Source organism: Peromyscus maniculatus, chromosome 1, assembly GCF_049852395.1.
Source record: "Peromyscus maniculatus bairdii isolate BWxNUB_F1_BW_parent chromosome 1, HU_Pman_BW_mat_3.1, whole genome shotgun sequence".
Taxonomy (NCBI): domain Eukaryota; kingdom Metazoa; phylum Chordata; class Mammalia; order Rodentia; family Cricetidae; genus Peromyscus; species Peromyscus maniculatus.
This window is the reverse complement of record NC_134852.1, coordinates 17,208,314-17,231,093: the sequence shown is the minus strand read 5'-3', so window position 1 is coordinate 17,231,093 and position 22,780 is coordinate 17,208,314. Positions and strand designations below refer to the sequence as shown.

At 36.0% G+C, this 22,780-nt stretch overlaps 1 protein-coding gene across 1 annotated transcript; it reads right to left on the bottom strand.

The window, feature by feature from the left end:
- Positions 1-12,044: 12,044 nt before the first annotated feature.
- LOC102926827 (vomeronasal type-1 receptor 4-like) lies at positions 12,045-13,046 on the bottom strand. The gene has a single exon (XM_006980028.4). The coding sequence runs from the start codon at positions 13,044-13,046 to the stop codon at positions 12,045-12,047; it is 1,002 nt and encodes a 333-aa protein (XP_006980090.3).
- Between the last annotated feature and the right edge of the window lie 9,734 nt (positions 13,047-22,780).

Genomic DNA, 22,780 nt, shown 5'->3' with positions numbered 1-22,780 from the left:
AACTAAAATCAATTAAAAGAAATCAAGAAGGACATTATATATTCAACACAGGAAAAATCCACCAAGATGATGTATAAATTCTGAACATTTGTGCCCCAAATAAAAGTTCACACAAATATTTAAAAGAAATACTACTAATGCTTAAATCACACATCAAACTCCACACATTAGTAGTAGGAGACTTCAGCTCCCCATTCTCACCATGGGACAGATCAGTCAGATCGAACCTTAACAGAGAAATTAGGTACATAACAGTTGTTGTGAGTCAAGTGGACTTAATTGATATTTACAAAACATTCCACCCCAACAAAAAAGTATATTCCTTCTTCTCAGCACCCCATGAAACTTTCTCTAAAATCTACTACATAATCAGTCACAAAGCAAATCTCAACAGACCCAAAAAAATCAGAGTAACCTCCTGTATTCTATCAGACCATCATGGTTAAAGTTAGATTTCAACAACAAAAATTACAGAAAGCCTATAATCTCTTGGAAAAATAATGATGCTCATCTGAATCACCAATGGGTTAAGGAATAAAGAAAGAAAGAAATTAAATTTTTCCTTGAATTCAATGAAAATTAATATACTACATAACCAGACTTCTGGGACACTATGAAAGCAGTGCTAAGAAGAAAATTCATAGCACTAAATGCCCACATAAACAAGTTGGAGAAATCTCACACTACTGACTTAGCAACACACCTAAAAACTCTATAAAAAGAAGCAAAATCACCCAGGATGATAGTCACCAGCAAATTATCAAATGGAGAGCTGAAATCAATAAAATAGAAACAAAAAACAATACAATAAATCAATGAAACAAGGAGTTGGTTTTTTGAGAAAAACAACAGAATAGACAAGCCCTTATATGTACTAACCAAAAGGCAGGGAGAGAGAGAGAGAGAGAGAGAGAGAGAGAGAGAGAGAGAGAGAGAGAGAGAGAAAGCATCCAAACATCCAAAATCAGAAATGAAAAGGGAGACATAAAAACAGACAATGAGGATATCCAGAGAAACATCAGTTCATACTTCAAACACTGGTACATAACAAAATTGGAAAATATAAAAGAAATGGACAATTCTCTGAATAGGTACTACATACAAAAATAAAATCAAGACCAGATAATCAATTTAAATATACTATAACACCTAAGGAAATAGAAACAGTCACTAAAAGTATCCAAATAGACAAACAAACAACAAAAAAGCCAACGACGAGAGGTTTACAGGACACAATTCTACCAGATTTTCAAAGAAGAGTTAATACTAATACTCTTCAAATTGTTCCACACAATAGAATCAGAAGGAACAAAAACAAACTCCTTTTATCATGCTACAGTTATATTTATTCTCAAGCTACACAAGATGCAACAAAGAAGAATTACCGACCAATTTCCATATGAACATTGATGCAAAAATACTAAATAAAATATTGGCAACCCAAACTCAAGAACTCATAAAAACAATTATCCACCAATATCAAGTAGGCTTCATCCCAGATAAGAAAATATGGTACAATATACAAAAGTCTGTCAATGTAATACACCACATAAAAAAATTTAAAGAAAAAAAAAGATCATTTCATTAGATGCTGAAAGGGACTTTGACAAAATCCAACACCCCTACAAGATAAAGGCCTTGGAGAGATCGGGAATACAAGGAACATACCTATACATAATAAAGGCAATTTATAGCAAGCCAATAGCCAACATCAATTTAAATGAAGAGAAACTCAAAGCGATACCAACAAAATCAGGAACAAAACAAAGTTGTCCACTCTCCCCATATTTATTCAATATAGTACTTGAAGTTCTAGCTAGAGCAATAAGACAACATAAGGAGATCAAGGGGATACAATTTGGAAAGGAAGAAGTCAAACTTTCACTATTTGCAGATGATATGATAGTATGCATAAGTGACCCCAAAAATTCTACCACAGAACTACTACTGCTGATAAACTTCTTCAGTAATATAGCAGGATACAAGATTAACTAAAAACAAGTAGCCCTTCTATACCCAAATCATAAATGGGCTAAGAAAGAAACCTGAGAAACATCAACCTTTTCAATAGCCATAAATAACATAAAATAAAATAACAAAAAAAAGTAACTCTAACTAAGAAAGTGAAAGACCTGTATGGCAAGAACTTTAAGTCACTGAAGAAATAAATTTAAAAAGATATCAGAAAATGGCAAGATATTCCATGCTTATGGATAGGTAGGATTAACATAGCAAAAATGGCAAACTTACCAAAGGAAATCTAGAGATTCAATGCACTCTTCAAAATCCCGCACAATTTTTCAGATGGAAAGAACAATAGTCAACTTCATTTGGAAAAAGAGAAAACCCAGGATTGCTAAAGAATCTTGTATAAAACAGTCACCTCTGGAGGTATCATGATTCCTGATATCAAGCTCAACTACAGAGCTATAGAAAAAAAAGCTTGGTATTGGCAAAAAAACTGACATGTGGACAAATGGAATTGAACTGAAAACCTTGACATTAACCCACATACCTATGTATACCTGATTTTTGACAAAGCAGCCAAGACTATAGAATGGTAAAAAGAAAGCATCTTCAACAAATGGTATTGGCATAACTGTACATCAACAGGCAGAAGACTGCAAATGAATCCAGATCTATTGCCATGCATAAAACTCAAGTCCAAGGGGATCAACGTCCTCAATTTAAAACCAGTTACACTGAATCTGATAGAATAGAAAGTAGGAAATAGTCTTGAATGCATTGGCACAGGAGATGACTCCCTAAATATAACACCAGTAGCACAGACACTGAGAACAACAATTAATAAATGGGACCTCCTGAAACTGAGAAGCTTCCGTAAGGCAAAAGACACAGTAAGTAAGACAAAACAACAGCCTACAGAATGAGAAAAGATTTTTGCTAACCCCAACTCTGACAGAGGGTAGATCTCCAAAATACATAAAAATTGAAGAAACTAGACATCAAAATACCTAACAGTCCAATTAAAAAATGGGCTGTACAGCTAAACAGAGAACTCTCAAAGGACATTTAAGGAATTGCTTAAATGCCAAATGACATTTAAGGAATTTTTCAGCATCCTTAGCCATTTGAAAAATGCAAATCAAACCAACTCTGAGACATTATCTTACACCTGTCAGAATTGCTAAGATCAAAAACACTGCAAACAGTTTATGTTGGAGAGGATATGGAACAAGGGGAACATTTCACCACTGTTGGTGGGAGTACAAACTGGTAACACCACTTTGGAAATCAGTGTGACATTTTCTCGGAAAATTGGGAATCAATCTACCTCGAAACCAAGCTGTACTACTCTTGTGTATATACCCAAGTAATGATCAATCATACCACAAAGACACATGCTCAACTATGTTCAAAGCAGTATTATTTGTAATAGCCAGAAACTAGAAACAACCTCAATTGAACAATGGATTAAGAAAATGTGGTACATATACACAATGGAATACTGCTCAGCACAAAAAACAATCACATCATGAAATTTGAAGGCAAATGGATAAAACTAGGAAATATCATCCTGAGTGAGGTAACCCAGACTCAGAAGGGCAAATATAGTATGTACTCATTCACTGATAATTTGATACTTAAGGTAAAGCAAAGGATAACCAGACTACAAACCAGAGCTCCAGAGAAGCTAGCTAACAAGGAAGACCCAAAGACGGACAGATGGCTCACCCTGGGAAGGAGAAATAGGTCAGTTCTCCATGACTAAACTTGGAAGGAGGTGTGGGCTGTGGAGATTAGGAATAAATATAGATATTACTTGTAACCAGATTTTTTTTCCTGATTTGCTGTTCTTTTACACTTTTCTCTGGCTACTTTCAATATCTTTTGTATTATTTTAGGAAACAGAAATGTTCAATTAGAGGTCTTTTTAGAAAAGCAATTCCACATTCTCCTTCAAAAGCTCTGTGCATGGATTTATTGTCTCTATGGACATGAGGAGCACTGGATACTCTAAATCTTCCATGATGTCTGAGTGATTTATGCATAAACCTGGGAGAGGAAAAGCCAGAATTTAAAGATTTCCAGAGCCATCTTATGTGGTGATATTTTGTTCCCCAATATATTATGCACCCTAATAAACTTTTCTGCTCTGAGAGAACAGAGCAGCCACTAGATATAGAGGCCATAAAATTGTGGCACACACACCTTTAATCCTAGCATTCCAAAGGGAGAGATTCATCTTGATCTCTGTGAATTCAAAGCCACACTGGAAACAGTGCTGCATGGTGACTCATGCCTTTAATTCTAGGAAATAATGTAAGGAGCAAAAAGATACATAAGGTGTGAGGACTAGGAACTAGAGACTGGTTAAGCTTTTAGATTTTTTAGCAGCAGTTCAGCTGAAATTCATTCTGGATGAGGATTCAGAAGCTTCCAGTTTGAGGAAATAGGATTGGCTGAGAAGACGGCAAAGTAAAGTTAGATGTGACCTATTCTGTTTCTCTGATCTTTCAGAGTTCAGGCCAATACCTGCCTCCAAGTTTTTTTTATTATTAATAAGACACTTTAAGATTCATGCCACAATCTTATGGCTCTTTTAATTATGGTTTAACTCACATTCATCCTTTACAGCTCTGACCTACCTACTTTTGTGTAAATTTATTTCAGGTTTCTTTTCCACATGATTCTCATTCTTTTCTTTCATCTCTTTTGGAGTTACTTGAGCAGTGAGGCCTGATACTTTATCCTACCCATTTTTTAAATCCCCATTGTCAATGTTGCATGACACTATGGTCATCAAGTTCATCAAGTTCACAGCATAACACATGCCAAAAATTTCCTTTGAGAACATAGTAAGAGAATGAACAATGTTTATTTCTGAGCTTTTGGTCTTTATGATTCACAGTTAACATAATTACAGAAGTAGTTGTGCTTCAAATACATTTAAGGTTTTAATTACTATACCAAAATTGTATATATAAAACTCAAATGTCCCTAAACTTTATAGGATGTAACATAACTGCACATTATCACTTTTTCCAGGCATGAAAATCTATTTTTAAAAATGGGCTGATATTGTAAAATTTGCTATTCTTAAAAGATAGTAGGTCATAAGGCTAATTGCTTTTTTAAGCATTTGTAATCAAACTTCCTTACTCTGCTCTGAAAGATAACTAAGACTCCTACAAGACATATATTTTTAAATCAGCCTCTATCTACATGTAGGCCAAATACACATAACCTTGTGAGTTATGACTTTACAATGCCTAGATGGATAGGGCTAGTTTCTACATTTTGGATGAGCTCACAGCTGTGGTGATATTTTATTTATGCTGAAACGAGGTGATATTTTATTTATGCATTAATAAATAAACCTTGCCTGAGATTGGGGGTAAAAGGCCAGCCATTTTAAGTAAACAAAGAAGTCAAGCAGCACACACAATTTTTTGATAAGCAGGCAGGATGTCTGTGTGTTCATGGTCACACTAGGGAACAGAGCCAAGCATGGTGACACACTCCTTTAATCCCAGTAACAACCATAGAGACCTGGATGTCTGTACAGACAGTCAGGCAGTGACACAACTATGTAGAAAGAGGAAGCTAGGTAGCTGGGTTAAGAGCCAATGAGAGGGCATAAAAGGAATGCATATAAGCCTGGGTAGAAAGGAAGTCACTCTTGGGACATTGTAGAGTTGGTTATGGGAGGTTAGCTGGTGTTTTTCTATATTTCCCTGATCTCTCTATGGCTTTAACCCAATTTCTCGCTCCATGTTTTTTATTTAATAAGAACTTTTAAGATTCATATTAAATTTGGCACCCAACATGGGGCTCTTGGAATTCCATAAGTCATAAAAGAGTTCAAAAACAGCCTCTAAACATACAATAAACATACAGAGGAAAAAACAGATTTCTACTTCTTGTCTCAGAGGGTTCAAAATATAGTGATGCCATGGTGTGTCGACTTGAGCTACAGTATGGTGGATTCACTGCTTATGGGCTTGAGTGCAGTATAAGTGTTAGTCAGTAATAAGCCTGAGTTAATGGCCATACAGTTTGTAATTAATATAGGCCTCTGTGTGTTTACTTGGGGGACATGAGTGGGAGAGATTAGTCCTGACCACCGGCCACCTGGGAAACAGAAGAACTTCCAATTACATTTGTTAGCCCATGTGGGACTCGAACCTATGACTATGAGATTAACTGTCCCATGTTCTACCGACTGAACTACCCTGCCTCTGTGTTTTTTTTATTTTATAAGACCTTTTAAGATTCATATTACACATGGCTGCATACCTGGGCCCAATCTGTAAAGGTGCCAGTAGCTATATTAAAAGCCTATTCTTATTAAAATTGATACATGGCCATGAAAATCTCTGAGTGACCCCAGATCCATAAGAAAAGCAAGCTATGCTATATGGAAACTTTACTTTCATAGTGCATATCTAATTCCCTTGCTTTTAAGTTAAAATAAGAATGTGTTCCCTACGTTGTGACAGAACTGTGGCACTAAGTAAGACAAGTGTTGTTCCTACAAAGAAACTTCTACAGGTTTTGTTTGACTTATGGGAAAAATAATTTGGATTGCTAGTGTGTGTGTGTGTGTGTGTGTATCTGTCTGTCTGTCTGTCAATCAATGATTTTCTTTTTCCTAGTTTAAACCTCAGTGCACAGTGGATATTAAGAGGCTAATTTCCCTTTGTGAAGAGAAGTAATAGTACTAAGGAATTAATTTTGAATTTAGTGTATAAAAAGTACAAAAGTCAGTTATCTGTAGATACCAATAGCAAGTGATTCTAATGGGGTTACATTCATTGTACCAAATATAATTTTCATTGTTGGAGCTGGATGTTTACATTACATATATCTGAATTTCTAATTAGTAGACATTATTTTGCCTCTGGGTACTTCCTTGCTGGTATGTGCATACAGTGTATTTTTTGCTTTGTATACTTACTAATATTAGATGTTGTATTCATTTATGTGAATACAATTTAATTTATAATGTATTTATACATCTACACTGAATTAGTGATAATTTTCTAGGTGTAAATAATGTCATGATTTTTCTCCATTCAGTAATCCCTCAGACAATGCTGTGTTTTGGTGGATGTATATTCTATAGAGCATTGTATGTTAATTTGTTTTTATTTCTATGGAGTGGCCAGAAGAGTGTCCCTATGCTCCACATCCCTCCTAAGTTTCTTTCAGTCTGTCATAATCATACCAAGGAATGCCAAGTACAAACATTTTAAAGCCAGATCCCGCAAGATCATTTGACTTTCTGTTATCCTATGCTGGTCCCTGCAATTTCTTATTAAGGGATTCATTGCTCTTCTGTTGACAGACATCTGGGATGGAAGGAACTGCACTGAGTTTAGACATTTCCCATTCTGTGGGTGCCCAAACCTAAAAGTCTAATCCACATCTTATATGTAACCTTATTGGGCTCCTCTGATATCACATGTTCGGCACTCATGACAGGGGCCAGTACTTACGTGGTGCTTATCTTGTTGAAACACAATTAAAGGTTCCCACACATGTCATGAGTCCTGTGTCTTAGATCATCTCTTGACACCAGAGGCACACAAATCATCTTTGTCCTGGTGAATACTTTTGTGTTACTGTATACAGTATCTGGCATCTTAAATATATGTTTGTTTTATAAATGGCATCACTAGGTGGCTGGTGAATGCCATTGCATAAACAGCCCCATGCTTTCAAGCATTTTGCCCCTTTCTGCTGATCAGTCCCTGCACCTCAGTTTCCATGCTCTTCTGTCCTTGCTAATATCAAACAACAGATTACAATTCAGAGAGTTGCAACATTTACATTACCTGTCTTCTTTCCATTCTTTTGTTGTAACATTTTATAATTCCTATAATCACACCTACTGAAAATTCACCTGTATTCAGGCCAGTATCTAAAGATGGATGTAAAATTTAAAACAATTAACATTTCTTTCAATGAGATCGTAATCAATAGAGAAATGTAGGTATCATAGCAATTAAGAGCATTAGGGGTATCATAATCAATGATACATTCTGTGTGTGTGTGTGTGTGTGTGTGTGTATGTGTGTGTGTGTGTGTGTGTGTTTTATTGAGTTTTGGAGAAAAAAAATAAAAGAACAAATTTGCAGCAAATTGGATTTTGCTTAGAAAATAGCATATGTCTATTCTCATGAACATACTGACCCTTTATTGTTATATACAGATTTAAATGTGGGAGTATATAAAGGAAATGTTAAGGTAGTTAGAAAGGGCCTATATGTTTTGCTTCTTTTATATATACAGAGAGGATATAATCTCTCAGCATATGTACTGACCCTTGAATTTTACATTTGTACTCCTTGAAAGTTGTTCTTGGAGATTTTGTTGTAGTATATGTGTTATAGATGCATCAAATTGTGGCTCAGCACCCTATAGTCAGATGTTCTCTTCATTTTGACTAATTGTGGACTTCTGTAATGATCTCTATTTACTATCAATGGAAGCATCTTTGCTGATGAGGAGTGAGACCTACTCTTACCTCTGAGTATCAGAATAAGTACATAGAATGCAATTTTAAATTATATTGGTATAGAAAGTTGCTAATAATAAGTTCTCTTTTGGTTAATGGCCTCCTCAGCCATTAAACTACTGAGATATGTTAACAGTCCCAGGTATGAATTCACTCCTCTTGAGCTAGCCTTAACTTTATTCATGAAGTTTCAAGAATATGATTTTCTATACAAAGCCTGAACTTTGAAAGCACCATTTGACAAGCAAACGTTGATGGGAAATCTGTCAAATCTCCACCTCTGGATGGAAAGCTACAAGTAATTAATAATAGCACATAAAGGGAGAATCTGTACTCCCTAGGGATTGGATATCAAATACTATGTAGTCAGCCCTAAAAATATATACATTTGACCAACACTAAATTAATTTAGCAGTGTATAAATATTCATATAATTGTAATTATTATAAAAATAAACATATGTAATATATTTTATCATACATTTACATTTTATATAGTTCAAAATATAGCATTGTATATGTGTCTAATTTTATATGTATGTAAAGTAAGAGGCTATGAATTTGAAAGACTCCTGGCACCCTTCTGATGGTAGTTCTTCTTTATAATAGCATATTAATTATGCCAAGTAATGGGTATCATTATGTATGGTTGATTCCAAGGATAGGCTCAGACATTACAACACAAAGTTCAAATTCAAGATCTAGAAAACTCCTAGACATGTTAACAATGGTTACCATGTCTAAATCTAGGCATGGAAGAAACCTAGATTCACTTTAAATATTATTAGTGTCATGTACTTTCTGATGAATGGTGAATGCTTTGTACTATAGGCCAATATCTAGGATTAAAAAGGTTCAGAGGCTGTAGAGGGTCATTGAGAAAGCATTGTCTATAATCAACATCTTTGTACCACTGTGATTTTCACAAATCCACTACACCTCATCATACCCCACTAGTGTCTATTGCTTCCCATTTCCACCCTGCAAACTCATTGAGTGACTCTGTGTTTGCATTAGTTTAAGCTCCTTAGCAGTGACCTTCCTAGCCCAGTCCACTGTCAATCACATTTTACTCCATCCTCATGTTCTAAGACTCCTCTGAATCACAATATCTTAGACTAGACACTACTCCAAATGCTTTGCCCCTCATTTTTTAGGCATTTTCACATCCTGTATGACACTAATAAATACTGTTGACAACCAGAGTCTTTGTCACTTTTTGGAACACTTTTATATAACTCAGATACACAATTGTCCTATATTCCCTAGTTCCCTTCAGTTTTTTTTTTTGTGCTCATTTAACTTCCCTCATCATATCTTTATAGCTCACCCATCCTGTTCCTTTTATTGATATGGCTCAATATAAATGCTGTCCAAACTTGGGTTTTATGGGATGTATCACACCTATGGCACTATTTAGAAAAATTGTGGAACTTTTTGCAGATTAAACATAACTCGAAGTAGTTAGTAAACATATAACTCCTATGGATAATATTCTTGGCTCCTAACCCTTGGCTGTTGTTTTATAGTATGCAACCTTTATTATGCTGGGGAATTATCCCTGTATCTCTTGACACCCCGTAGCATTAATGATGGAGGAATGCTTGATTTTATTGAAAGTATTTCTGACATTAGGGCTGGAAAAGTGGATGTTTCCATTAAATCTATCCCTTCAGAGAACATACAACACCATGGGAGAGGAGGCAGAAAGAGTAAAAGAGCCAGAGCAGATGGAGGACACCAGGACAACAAGGCACTCTGAATCAATCGAGAAAGATCCAATGGACTCACCGAGAATGAAGCCAAAAGCACAGGGAATGCATGGGTCTTCATCTAGTCCTCTGCTTATACATTATAGCTTTCCATTTAATATTTTTATAGGCCTCCTAAGTATGTGAATGAACAGGTATGTTTTGTCTAACCTCTATGGAATTTATTTTATCTCAATAAAGAATTTTATATATATATAATTTCTTGTCATGTTGTTATTATATAACAGAAGCCTGTATTTCTAATGACATAAGAAATTGGGTCAGATTGGGAGGGGAGGTGGAGAGGAACTTGGAGAGGTAGAGGGAGGAGTAGTTGTAATCAGGATATATTGTATAAGAAAGGAAAGTTTTCAAAAAACAGAAAAAAGGATATTTTGTTGCACTTCATAAGTCATTCATGTTATTTATGTCTTTTAGTCCATCTGTGTGATGCTGTTTTACTGCCGGCTCTAGCTAAGCCATCGCTATATCTATAGTTAAGTTGTGATACCATTTTATTTTAAACAAAAATCACTGCATTGTAATGAACTCATGAATAAATGCATTAAAGATCTACAATGAGATAGCCACGCAAATGAACATCCGCCCAGACCCAGTTTAAAGACAGAAGAATAACTAATTTGATATACTCTCACATAACTACCCTACTGCCATTTTGCCTGACATTACCCTTTTGGGTCTCCTTTCTAAGTGTCATAATAAAGTTAAACTTACCTACTTACATATAAATACTTGAATCTAATGTTCTTCATAACCTAAGAAGAACCTAGGGATCTTCATATAGGTGAGAGGATTTGATTTTTTTTTTCTGAGTGGGTGTTACCTGGTTTAATACTATTCATTGTAAGCACATCAACTTTCCTACACTTTTTGTGACTTCTATCACTGTATTCGAATAATAGTCCATTTTGTGTATGAAAACAAATCTGATATAGATTTATCTGTTTATGGATATATAGCTGAGCTCTATTTCCTTGTTATAGTAAATAGAGCTGCAATTAAAATGGATTTGGATATATCTCTGTGGAAGTATATGGGGTTCTCTGGGTATAGGCCCAAGAGAGGAATAGCTGTGTCACATATTAGTTCTTTTTCAGTTTTCTTAGGAGCCTCCAAACTGATCTCCATAATTTACTATGAATTGGCTTCCAAAATATTGATTAATTTAGCATTGCAGTGATTCCAAACTAGATATTAATAAAGGAAATTTAAAGACTAATCTCCCTGATGAACATAGATGAAAAATTTCTAAAACATGTTGACATATAAAATTCAAGATAACATTAAAAACATCATTCATTTCCATTGATTATATATTTCACTAAGTGGTAAGGTAAGATGCTCTTTCTGAGACGTTGTTGAGGACTATTGCTACAAGCTTTGCAAACCAACCTGATTGTCTCTAGTGCAGCTAAAAGCAGGATATTTGACGAGTTATGGTTGAAGAACTTTTCTGGTACTGGTGCAGGCTAGGGCTGTTGTGCATGGAACAGCCATGGTGTCATTTTTCTTTGCCATTAGACTATAGGACCCATAAGCTGTTTTTGAATGCTAAGCACCCATGGTGCCATAGAAAATGAAAGTGGGAAGAAAGCCACCTCTATTGAGAGTATTTTGCTAGCTCCTTTGTACATCAGCAGGACAAAGGGCTACCTAGCAGAGGTAAGTTGAAAAGTGAAATAGTCCTTTTACAATGGGATGAGCTCATGTAGGCTGCAAATTAAACCACTGACAGAGCTCCCAATTTGTCATTTTGGTCAATTGTTAAAGGACAAGACACTAACTCCTTCACTTTCTATACTGACATTCTGAGGGAGATGGTAAAGTAAACACCTGGATACAACCAAAAAACGTATCATTTACATACTTAAAATAAGAATTAGAGATTTTATCCCTTATCCAGACCAAACTGAGTCTAGGTCCCATAGAGTAACGATTTATAAGAACAAATGGTGCAAAACAGGGAAAACCCAGAGAAACGAGGGAGTTGATGTTCACCAGCCACCAACTGTGATTATACAAAAGAGCAACACAGCCTTGTAAGATGGAGGAGAGAGTACAAAAAGACAGGAAGATAGATACCAGGGCCAGGATGCTCTTGGTGACTTTGGACTCAAAGCAGATTCTACTGGAACCACGAGTGCTACGGATGTGTTGAATCCTCTGTTTGTGTCTGTACAGGATGACAACCATGGAGCCACTGGACCAGGTCATGAGCAAAGAAAAGAAGATTTCAGGGCACATTACCAGTGCTGAATAGAGTAAGTCATTGATTTCATCCCTCCCTGCAGTGGAACAATATCCAAAATCTCGTTTTCTTGTCAGATTTTTACTTTCAGTAAGTGGGTACAATAAGAAAATGATATTTATCAACATGTACAAAACCCAGAGGAAGGGAATGGAGCAGCCAACGTACTTTGAAGTTTTGACTTTAGAATCCTTACAGCAGTATTCCTTATGACTGATGGTGATCACTTGGAAGACACTCAAGAGGCAGGTGGTGCCAATGGACACACTCCGGCCAACTCTTTGAATGTACAGAATTAATCTACATGCAGAATTGCTTAAAAAGTGCTTCAACCCAAAAGCTGTGATTGTGGTAGGCACTCCTGTAGAGAGAATGATCAAAGTGTTGGCTGCCATTAAGTGCATGTGTATCAAATCTGTTGGCTTTAATTTGCTTTCTCCATAATGAACTTGAAAGTAGTAAAGGAGAGAGAAATTTCCCAGAATTCCAGCTGTAGTTTGTGATAAGAAAATGATTTTGAAGGTCATATTCCAGAAGTCCATTCTGTGATTGGGTATAATTTTCTTTAGATAATGGCCAAAGCCATTTCGCTGGTTAAAATGAATGAAAATATTAGTACTCCAAAGAGATACAGAGGGACAAAATTAGAATGTTTCTTAGAGCTCAGGAGTTACATCTCAGCCTAGAATACATAACTAGAATTTCTCAAAGTTAATGCCCGGGAAAATTATTACTTATGATGCGTACTAATCTGAGATGTCTAAAGGCCTCAGCACACACATGTGTATGGAAGATGTGCCTTCTTAATCACAGAGTAGGCAGCATTATGAGTAAGGATATATGACCTGTGAGAAGCAATAGAAACTGAGAGGCAATACAATCAATGAAAACATAACACACTAAAAATATACTGATAATTTCTAGACTTAGTATAAATGAAGACAATTTTAATAACCATTACCAAACTCAAGAACATCAATTATAAAAGAATACCTTATCTAAAATTAAAAGATGATTAATGAAAAATTTATAATATCAGTCAGAATATATCTACAGCTACGCACAACAATTTTGTTAAGAGCATAAAATGTATTCTCATTATGGGTAAAATGAAAGCTTTTATCTTACTAAGTTAAGAGCTAGCTCTTATGAAAAGTCGCACCAAATAGACAAACACATGTGCAATCTCAAGTTATGGTTGTTAGAGCATTGGAGACCTCCAATGGGATGAAATTCCACAAAATGATCAAAAGAACAATAATAGAAAAAATAAGTCAGCAGGAATAACAAGGATATGATCACTATGTGAAGAATGATAACCAGTGGGAAATGTTTATTGTCTCTATTTAAACTGTGTCTGGGATAATCAGGCACCAGACAGAAGTCTAGAGTGGAAATGGTAGTAAAGAATGAAGTCTGTTAAACATCTCATCATTGCAGTGGGAGGAGACTCTGAGGATGCAATACTCTTCCTGTAGGAGACTATATCTGTAGCCCTCTTTAGTAGGGTGAGATCCCCTTGAAGTAATAGGCAGAGGCAGCTGTGAATCAGTATCAGGCTGAACCAAGAAGCCTCAGGAAGGGAGACATTGCTCCACTTACTAATTTGCTAAACAAAGACAGTTAGCTGGATATTCAGCAGTACAATCAGGAACTGGGAAAGAATTGCTAGTGAATCATGAAAACTGAAGAAGTTAAAACAAAGTGCATAGAGGAGCTGAGAACTTAGGAACTACCAGATAGTAGCAGTTTCCCTTTATCAATGCATTGGGTCAGGGAAACTCCCAAGACAATGGATGTATCAGAAAATTAAAAGTATTCTAGTAAGTGGTATAATACAGTCTGAGAAGCTAAGTAGTGTACATTGTGTCTCAATGTTGTTTCTTAGTTTATCATTTTTTTTTTTTTTTTTTTTTTGGTTTTTCGAGACAGGGTTTCTCTGTGTAGCTTTGCGCCTTTCCTGGAACTCACTTGGTAGCCCAGGCTGGCCTCGAACTCACAGAGATCCGCCTGGCTCTGCCTCCCGAGTGCTGGGATTAAAGGCGTGCGCCACCACCGCCCGGCTCTAGTTTATCATTTTTAAATATGTGATTATGTGGGAGTTACTGTGTGTGGCGGCCACAAAAGGTGTTATGTGGTGCATAAGAGGATTAAAAGAGCCTCTGTGAGAGGCCAGTAAAGATGAGAATATACACAGGATAAGAGCATAGAAGAAAAATGTCTGGTCCACAAATACTGTATTTGGGTGGATAGATGGGAAAAAAGTGGGTTTGTTTCTATCCAAATACTAAATAGAAAAAAGCCTGAAAGAAACCTGCTACTTTAATCTAATTAAAAATTAGTAACCAAAATACAAAAGTTAATTAAAATAGCAAATATAAAGAAAAATATAGTTGACAACACCAAAGTTAGGTATAATTCTAAATAAACCAAGAACCTCATGAACTGGTAATGCCTGTGAATGTCAATATAAACACTCAGGAAAACTGGTCACATCTACTTATGGGAAACTTATACAACAAAACAACCTACATGGCAACAAAGCCTGTCCAAAGAATGAGAACCAAAATAAATTTCTTTGTATCATCAAAGAAAAGTGGTGTTTATAATCCACAAATAGCCTTGGATACTTAAACCTGAAGACCACCCACATTAGCCCAGTTATAGTTTTTGATCAATGAATCAATAGAGACAGACACAGGAAAGAATTCTGCATATCAGTAGGTCCATAAAATCTTACAGTATTGTTTTGTGCTTCATCTGTTGGGTTCCAAGTGATATTTCCCTTGTGACATTCCCATGAGATGTATGGGCATGAGTTTTGTTTTCTTATTTGAAAATGTACAATACTCAAAGAAAAAAGATATTTTGTTTGATTTAAGGTTGTTGGAGGAATGGCATCTGGTGTCTGCACATGAAACTCGTGGAATCACAGCTTGAGACTGATATTGCAACAAACATTTTCTAATTTCTGTCAACACTGATGCTCACTGAAAGACAAGATCACTGAAAAGTTCACCAGAACAGTATCACAAACATGTTCTTTGTTGATGTTTTTGCTTCTTCTGATGATGATCACACACATAGGAAATATGATATAATTTTTAATTTTAACTTCTTTATTGATTCTCTCTGAGTTTCACACTGTTCACCCCAATTCTGTTCAACTTCTCATCCCTTCACTTTCCTGCTTCATCCCCGCAGAGCCCTCCAAAAAACAAAATAAAACAGGCAAGGAAGCAAGCAAGCAGACAAACAAAACAAGAACAAACAAATTAAAAAACCCTTTTAACTTCTCTTTCTTTTCCACCGTTCCAACACCTCTTCGTTCATCCGGGAGGCATTGGGGGCTCAATGTGTCTTATATTATATCCTTTCATCCTTCTAGCTTTACTAGCAAATGTTCATTACAATGAGTCACTGGTCTCTACTTTCTTGTACACCCTGGATTCTCACTGGAACTCCGCTGGGATACTGCATCACTGCCCTGAGTGTTAGAGATCTTGGGAGTATTATTTCATAGGAGCAGTCTCTTCAAAAGCTACAGCATGTCCTAAATGAGGTAGATAGTAGAGTTCATGAATTCATTGCCCAGGTTTGGGCCCGGTTGGTAACTGAGCTGGTCATTCTGGATCACTGTGGCCGCCCACCTCAGGTGGGGCAGAATCAAATCCCTATTCCCATGCCTGCAGTATTTCTTCATCCTTGCCTCTGATGAGGGTGGGGTACACATCTCTGGAGTGCAGGGGCCAACTGTGATATAGCTTAAGATATGCAGTATTTAATATGATACAAATGAAACTCCACATCCCTGGAAGCTTTTTAAAGTTCTACATACCTGGAATTGTGCTTACTGAGAGTCCAGGACATTTCAGGGTAATTGATGCCAGTGCAACTACCTTGTCAAATCTGGGAGGATTGAAAAAAAAGTACAAGTATTGAATGTACAGTGTAGTCACATCCAGTATTCTCACATGAAAATATTCAGCTTTTAAAAATTTTTAGCTATAAGTGTATAATAGAAAATATAACTTTTGTGAGTTAAAAATAATTAATGTATATGTGGAAAACAGCAATGACAATTTATGATTCTCTGCTATACTCTTACTTTGACACCTCCTTTGATTTTAAAACTGTATCATATACACAGTAATATTATTTCCACTGTCAAGAACTGAACTTAGAATCACAAAGAGCATGTGCCTCTTTAAAGACTAAAGATGCTTTAGGCAAAGTAGATATTGGGACTAGACCATGGCTAGTTTGGCACATGCAAGGCCATCTCAGTCAATGCTAACAAGACGTGTTGGACGGTCTCAGAGCTGTTCCAGAATTCTATGCAGTTTGTGTTCCTCATGTGATTGATTTTTGTTCACCATATTGCTATTCTGTTGTATGCTTTGGCTTTAATATGCTTACATTTGAGGGGACTAGAAGTTGCTCAGTGTAAGGAAAATGAGCTGTCACTGTAAGGCTTCTCTGTTGGGTCCCTGCACCCACATGGTGCCTTACAACTGCCTGTAACTCCAATTCCATTGGTTCTCTCATCCTCTAGTGGCCTCTGCAGGCACTGCATTCTCAAAGAACTCAGTTACACACAGGCAAAAATACTCATGCACACAAAATAAAGATAGATATATAAATCTTTTTAAAAATAACTTTTCACTTTGACATAAAGGTTTATGTCATAGGAAATATCAAGCTCCAGTGCTTCTGAGCTTTTAGTTAACTGCAGTATTCTCACCATAGTCTGACCTGACAGGAAATTGTCCTAACTCAAGTTTGATTTCAGAAGGACAAGATGGACATGATGTTTATGATGTCACAAGAAATATGAATTATTTTCTTCACACAGTAAAGGCTTAACTGGTAATACAGAAGAATTGCCAACACTATTAATCTGTACAAAATATGACAAGAAACAGTAATATGTAACTAACAAATAATAGCATTAGAAGAACATTAAATTCCTAAACATTTCTTTTAAAAGAAGAGCATGTACTTGCTAAATTTTTGTAATTTTTCAAGACTGGGTATCACTATGCAGCTCTGGCTATACTCAGATTCACTCTGTAGATCCAATTGGGCTCAAATTCACAGAGATAATGCCTTCTTCTGCCTCCCAAACACTGGGAAGAAAGTTTTTTTATCCATGCATCTGGTTTATTTGCATATTCTTGTATTGATGAATCCACTGCAATGAAATTTATAATGCATTCAAATAGATGGTGAGATGTGAGATAATAAAGTACAATCTGGATAATGTGAAACCTTAAATATAGGCCAGTTTGATATAGCATAATAAATGTTAATGCAAATTTAGTTGACAGAACCTGAGGACATCATTCACAAGGCTCTTTCTTCCTTTAGCAATAAGGATAAACAGTGAGTGAAGACATGCCATTAGGTTGTGCTTAATAATAGAGTGCGATGAAACCAGCGTCAATAACTGAAGATACACTCGGTCCTGGCTCTCCTTGTCTAATACTCATACTGGACCTTCTCTTCCCTTTTTCCTATTTCAAGTGCAAAGGTAGAGTCCTCAAACCAGTCTTTGTAGCAATGGTCATTCAATACAGATTCAGTTACAGTTTCTATAGCCAGATCATAATTTTAGTGTCACATATGAACTTTTTACTTCACAAACCTAGTCACATCCTGCACTTCCCAGGGATTTGTGCTTCTTATAATTCCATTCTAATGATTACTAGGACATGACAGCAAGGTAAATTCAACTAATATAATAATAATAATAATAATAATAATAATAATAATAATAATAAAAAATTGAGGTTCTATACATCATGTTAGCTGAGGTGAATTATCACATTGTGTTATTACCAAACCCCTTCAGCACATTCACAGATGGGCTGCATTATCCTTGTGTTACCCAAATTTACCTTGGTGGGCTACTTATATCACATTGATAGAAAAACAGAGACATGATTAGGAACACTTCAATCTTTCTAATTCATCTTTTATTCATACAATAATTCTTATGCCTTCTTTATCTATTCCATGGATCTGTTTCTGTCCCTATGCCATTACCAGACAGGAACACTTACTCAGGCCTTCCTTCTTTGCTGACTCTGCCACTCAGACTGAAATACAAAGCACTCACCGGGTTTCTTATCACTGCAGGATGGTGGGTACATTGGGCATATCTAGTCTCATTAATAAACTTTGCTGTGGGAAAGTAGAGGTCTGTGAATCTGTGACCTCACCTCCCTCCAGAACTGCAATTTTCATTTCAACTGAAGTGCCGTTGACGGTGCGAGAGCTCGCTTTGGGAGACTAGATCATTTATGAAAAAGTTCTGGTTGTTAATTATCAAAGACCATTTAGAGTTCCTAGTGATTTTTATCCAAATGGATAAAGTCTATTGAAGAGGCTCTGAGTTTTCATGATCCCCGTAGTCTGACCAGGTCACCGGGGAAGATGCAAGCAACTTTGAATTCAGATTCATGAGAAAATTAGAGAAGTCTTTATGTCTCTTTGGATTCCACACTTCACTGACTTCTTCCAACACAAACCAACATAGTTAAATTTTTGAATATTTATATCACTTATTACTTAAAACATTTGAGTGTTTTACACATGCATATGTGTTTTATTCAAGTCAAAAATGACTATCTCCTTCCAGTTCCTTTTTTATCTACACACCACAATTCCACTCAATTTTCATATGTTCTTTAACACAAGGAAAAAAGACCCAAAAATTAATAATTACCAAGTCTACCTAGTGACAGTACTATGTGTCTAGTAGAGTGGCATCTATGGAATCATGAGTAGTCTCTAAAACATAAAAATCTGACACAACGTCTCCCAGAAACTATCTGTGGCCATTAGCTCTTTAGCTAAGAGTGGGACTTCATGAACACCACCATTCTACTGGGATTTTTCTAGATTAATCTGTGCAGGTTTTGTTCATCGGGTCCTAACAAGTAAATTACCAGGTGTAAGAGCTCTGTTCTGTCTGGACAAAATCAGTTTCCTCATAACCATCTGTTGCCATAAAGGCTTTAACCTGTTTTCTGCCTCTTCTTTCAAATGATGATCCTTAATTCTTGGGAGGAAGAGGTTTTTATATAGATGTCCTATTTTTAGCTCAACATTCAGTGTATCTTGTTCTCAGCACCTTGCATAATGTGGGTCTCTGTGTCATTCCCTCCCAGAGTGAAAAACAAAGCTTCTCTAATGATAATGATGGTTGAGAAGTATACTGATCAATCATCATAAAGATAAGCATTTACTGGCCAATTTATTACTATGTCCTCTTTGCTGAATAATATTATTAGGTATTCCTACATTATGTACCAGTCTGTCTCCATCTTAATATTGGTAGCCATCTTATGACAATGGTAAAATACATCAAAATACATCTATTTCTTTTTTCCTGTAAAAATCAACTCTCTGGTTCTGGAATTTGACTTGTTCCACACCCTGAATTATCTTGGCCTACAACCTTTCACAATCCATAAGTTATTCTTCCAGTTAATCTTAAACTGCTATCTACTCATATACTTTGCATTCAAGTTTCCTATGTTGCCATATTCCTCAGGCAAAACCAAGATTATGACTTTCCCATATAAAAGGAGTCTAGAAATTTGTATTGTGGCTGTTCTCCTAATCTCCACAATAGGGGACACGGATGCTGGTCCAGCTTTCCTCTGCACAGAAGAAAAACTTGCTTAATTAGATCAAAATTATGGCTGGGCAGTAGTGGTGCTTGCATTTAAAGCCTGCACTTAGGAGGCAGAGTCAGGTGCATGTCTTTGAGCTTGACACCAGACTTGTCTTCAGAGGGAGTCCCAGGACAGCAAAGGCTACAGAGAGAAACTCTGTCATGTAAAACTTAACCAATAAAAGCAAGAACATTAACAAAATTCAGGCTAATATCATTATACTGATGGTCGTTGTACTTATTCAGTGGATTGAACACTGGGTCTATGTACCCTCTAGCCACATATTCTTGTCCTTGATAAGATCCCAAAGCATGAGTTTCATCATGTTAAATGGACCTTGAATTCTTCATGAAATTGTTCGTTACTGTCATGATGTCCATAACTCTGTTGAACCAGGCTTTTTCATATTAATGTTACTGTGGTAGTTTCCATGGTGTTTTCATGGAATTAGATTACCACCTCCACAATGTGCTGACTATTCCAGTTGTTTCTCTCAGTGTTTCCTCCCCTCCACCTACTGCCATTCCACATGCAAAATTTTTTCTATTTCCCCTCCCTTCCCATGGAGATCCTTGCGTCCACCATCATCTCATTATGTTACTTAGCCTCTCTGTGTCTGTGGATGGTAGTATGGTATTGTTGTACTTTACAAGTAATATCTTTTTATAAGTGAACAAATACCATGGTGTTCTTTCTCGGTCATGGTTACTTCATGCAGGATGATTTTTTTTCAAGTTCAGGTTTTTCATATTGCCTGCATATTCCATGATGTCACTGCTTTTAACAGCAGAGTAATACTCCATTGTGTAAATGTACAACATTTTCTTTATCTATTCTTTAGTTGGGTATCATACAGGTTGTTTTCTGTTTCTGACTATTACAAATAAATCTTATAGGAACATAGTTGAGCAAGTGTCCTTATAATAGGTTGGAATATCTTTGGTTTTTATGGCCAGCAGTGTTGTGGTTTTGAGATAGAAAGATTCCGAATTTCCTATGAAATCAACGTATATATTTTAATAGTGGATGTACAAGTTTGAACTCCCACCAGCAGTGGAAGAGTGCTTCCTTGCTCTACAACCTCACCAGCATGAGATGTCATTTGTGTTATTGATTTTAACCATTGATAAGCACACCCATAAGTCATTTTGAATTGCATTTCACTGATTGCAAAGATGTTGAACATTTCTTTAACTGATGCTCAACCATTTCAGATTCTTCTGTTGAGAATTCTATTTAGATCTCTACCCCATTTTTAATTGAATATTCTAGTTTGTTGATGTTTAATTTCTTGATTTCTTTATGTATTTTGGGTATCAGTGCTCTGTTAGATGTAGAGTTGGGGAAAACCTTTTCCCATTCTGTGGGCTGATGTTTTGTCCTATTGACAATGTCCTTTGCTTTACAACTGTTCAGTTTCATGAAAATTTATTAATTGTCTGACCTAGTGCATGAGCTATGTGTTCTGCTCAGGAAGTTGACACCTCTGCCACAGAGTTCAAGGCTATTCCTGGTGTTCTGTAGCAAGTTTTTCCAAGATGATTGATAGGGACCTATTTTTATTTTGCTACAAACAGACATCCAGCCAGATGAGCATAATTTGTTGAAGATGCTTTCTTTTTCCATTTTATAGTTCTGGATTTTTCAATCAAAAATCAGTGGTCCATAAGTGTGTGGACTTATGTCTGGGTTTTTACTCAGTGCAATTGATCAACATTTTGGTTTTTATGCCAACACCATGCAGTTTTTATTACTAGAGCTATGAAGTAGTGCTTGATTTCAGGGTTGATGAAACCTCCAGGAGTTCTTTTATTTCAAAGGCAATTTTTACCTATGCTGTTTTTTTAATTTTCCATATGAATATGAGTACTAGTCTTTCATGCTTGTAAAGAATTATGTTAGAATTCTGATGGGGATTGCATTGAAACTGGAGATATCTTTTAGTAAGGTGTCCATTTTTACTATGTTAATCTTACTGATCCATGAGCATGGGAAGTCTTTCTGTCTTCTGACATATTCTTCAAAATCCATCTTCAAAGTCTTGAAGTTTCTATCATACAAGGCTTTCACCTGCTTGTGTAGAGTTACTCAAATATATTTTATATTATTTGTGTCTAGTATGAATAGTGATGTTTCACTGATTTCTTTCTCAGAGCTTTGGTCATGCATCTATAGATCCTTTTCATTTTCCCAGATTTCCCATTTCCAGAAATCCCTCAATTTGTATTTTTCATTGCTTCAATTTTGATTTTTATGCCTTGAACAGTTTCCTTGGCCTGGTTGGTTTTTTCTTTACTTTCTTTGCATTATTTTAGGGATTTATTGATTTCCTCCAATTCTTTGTTTCTGTTTTCCTGGATTTCTTTAAGGGGTCTTTTCATTTCATCTTTAATAATCTCTATCATCTCCATAAAGTTGTTTTAAATGTAGTTTTCTTGTATTTCAGACACATTAGAATATTCGTGTTTTGCTACCATAGGATAGCTGGACTCTGGTGGTACCTGCATGTTGTCATTGTCTTCTTACACTGGCATTTATGCATCTGTATTTGGGTTGATTATAGATCTAGATGCTGATTTCTGAGGTTGTCT

Excerpts from the sequence above, each read along its gene's own strand:
- LOC102926827 (XM_006980028.4), bottom strand. The coding sequence starts at position 13,046 with ATGGACTTCTGGAATATGACCTTCAAAATCATTTTCTTATCACAAACT.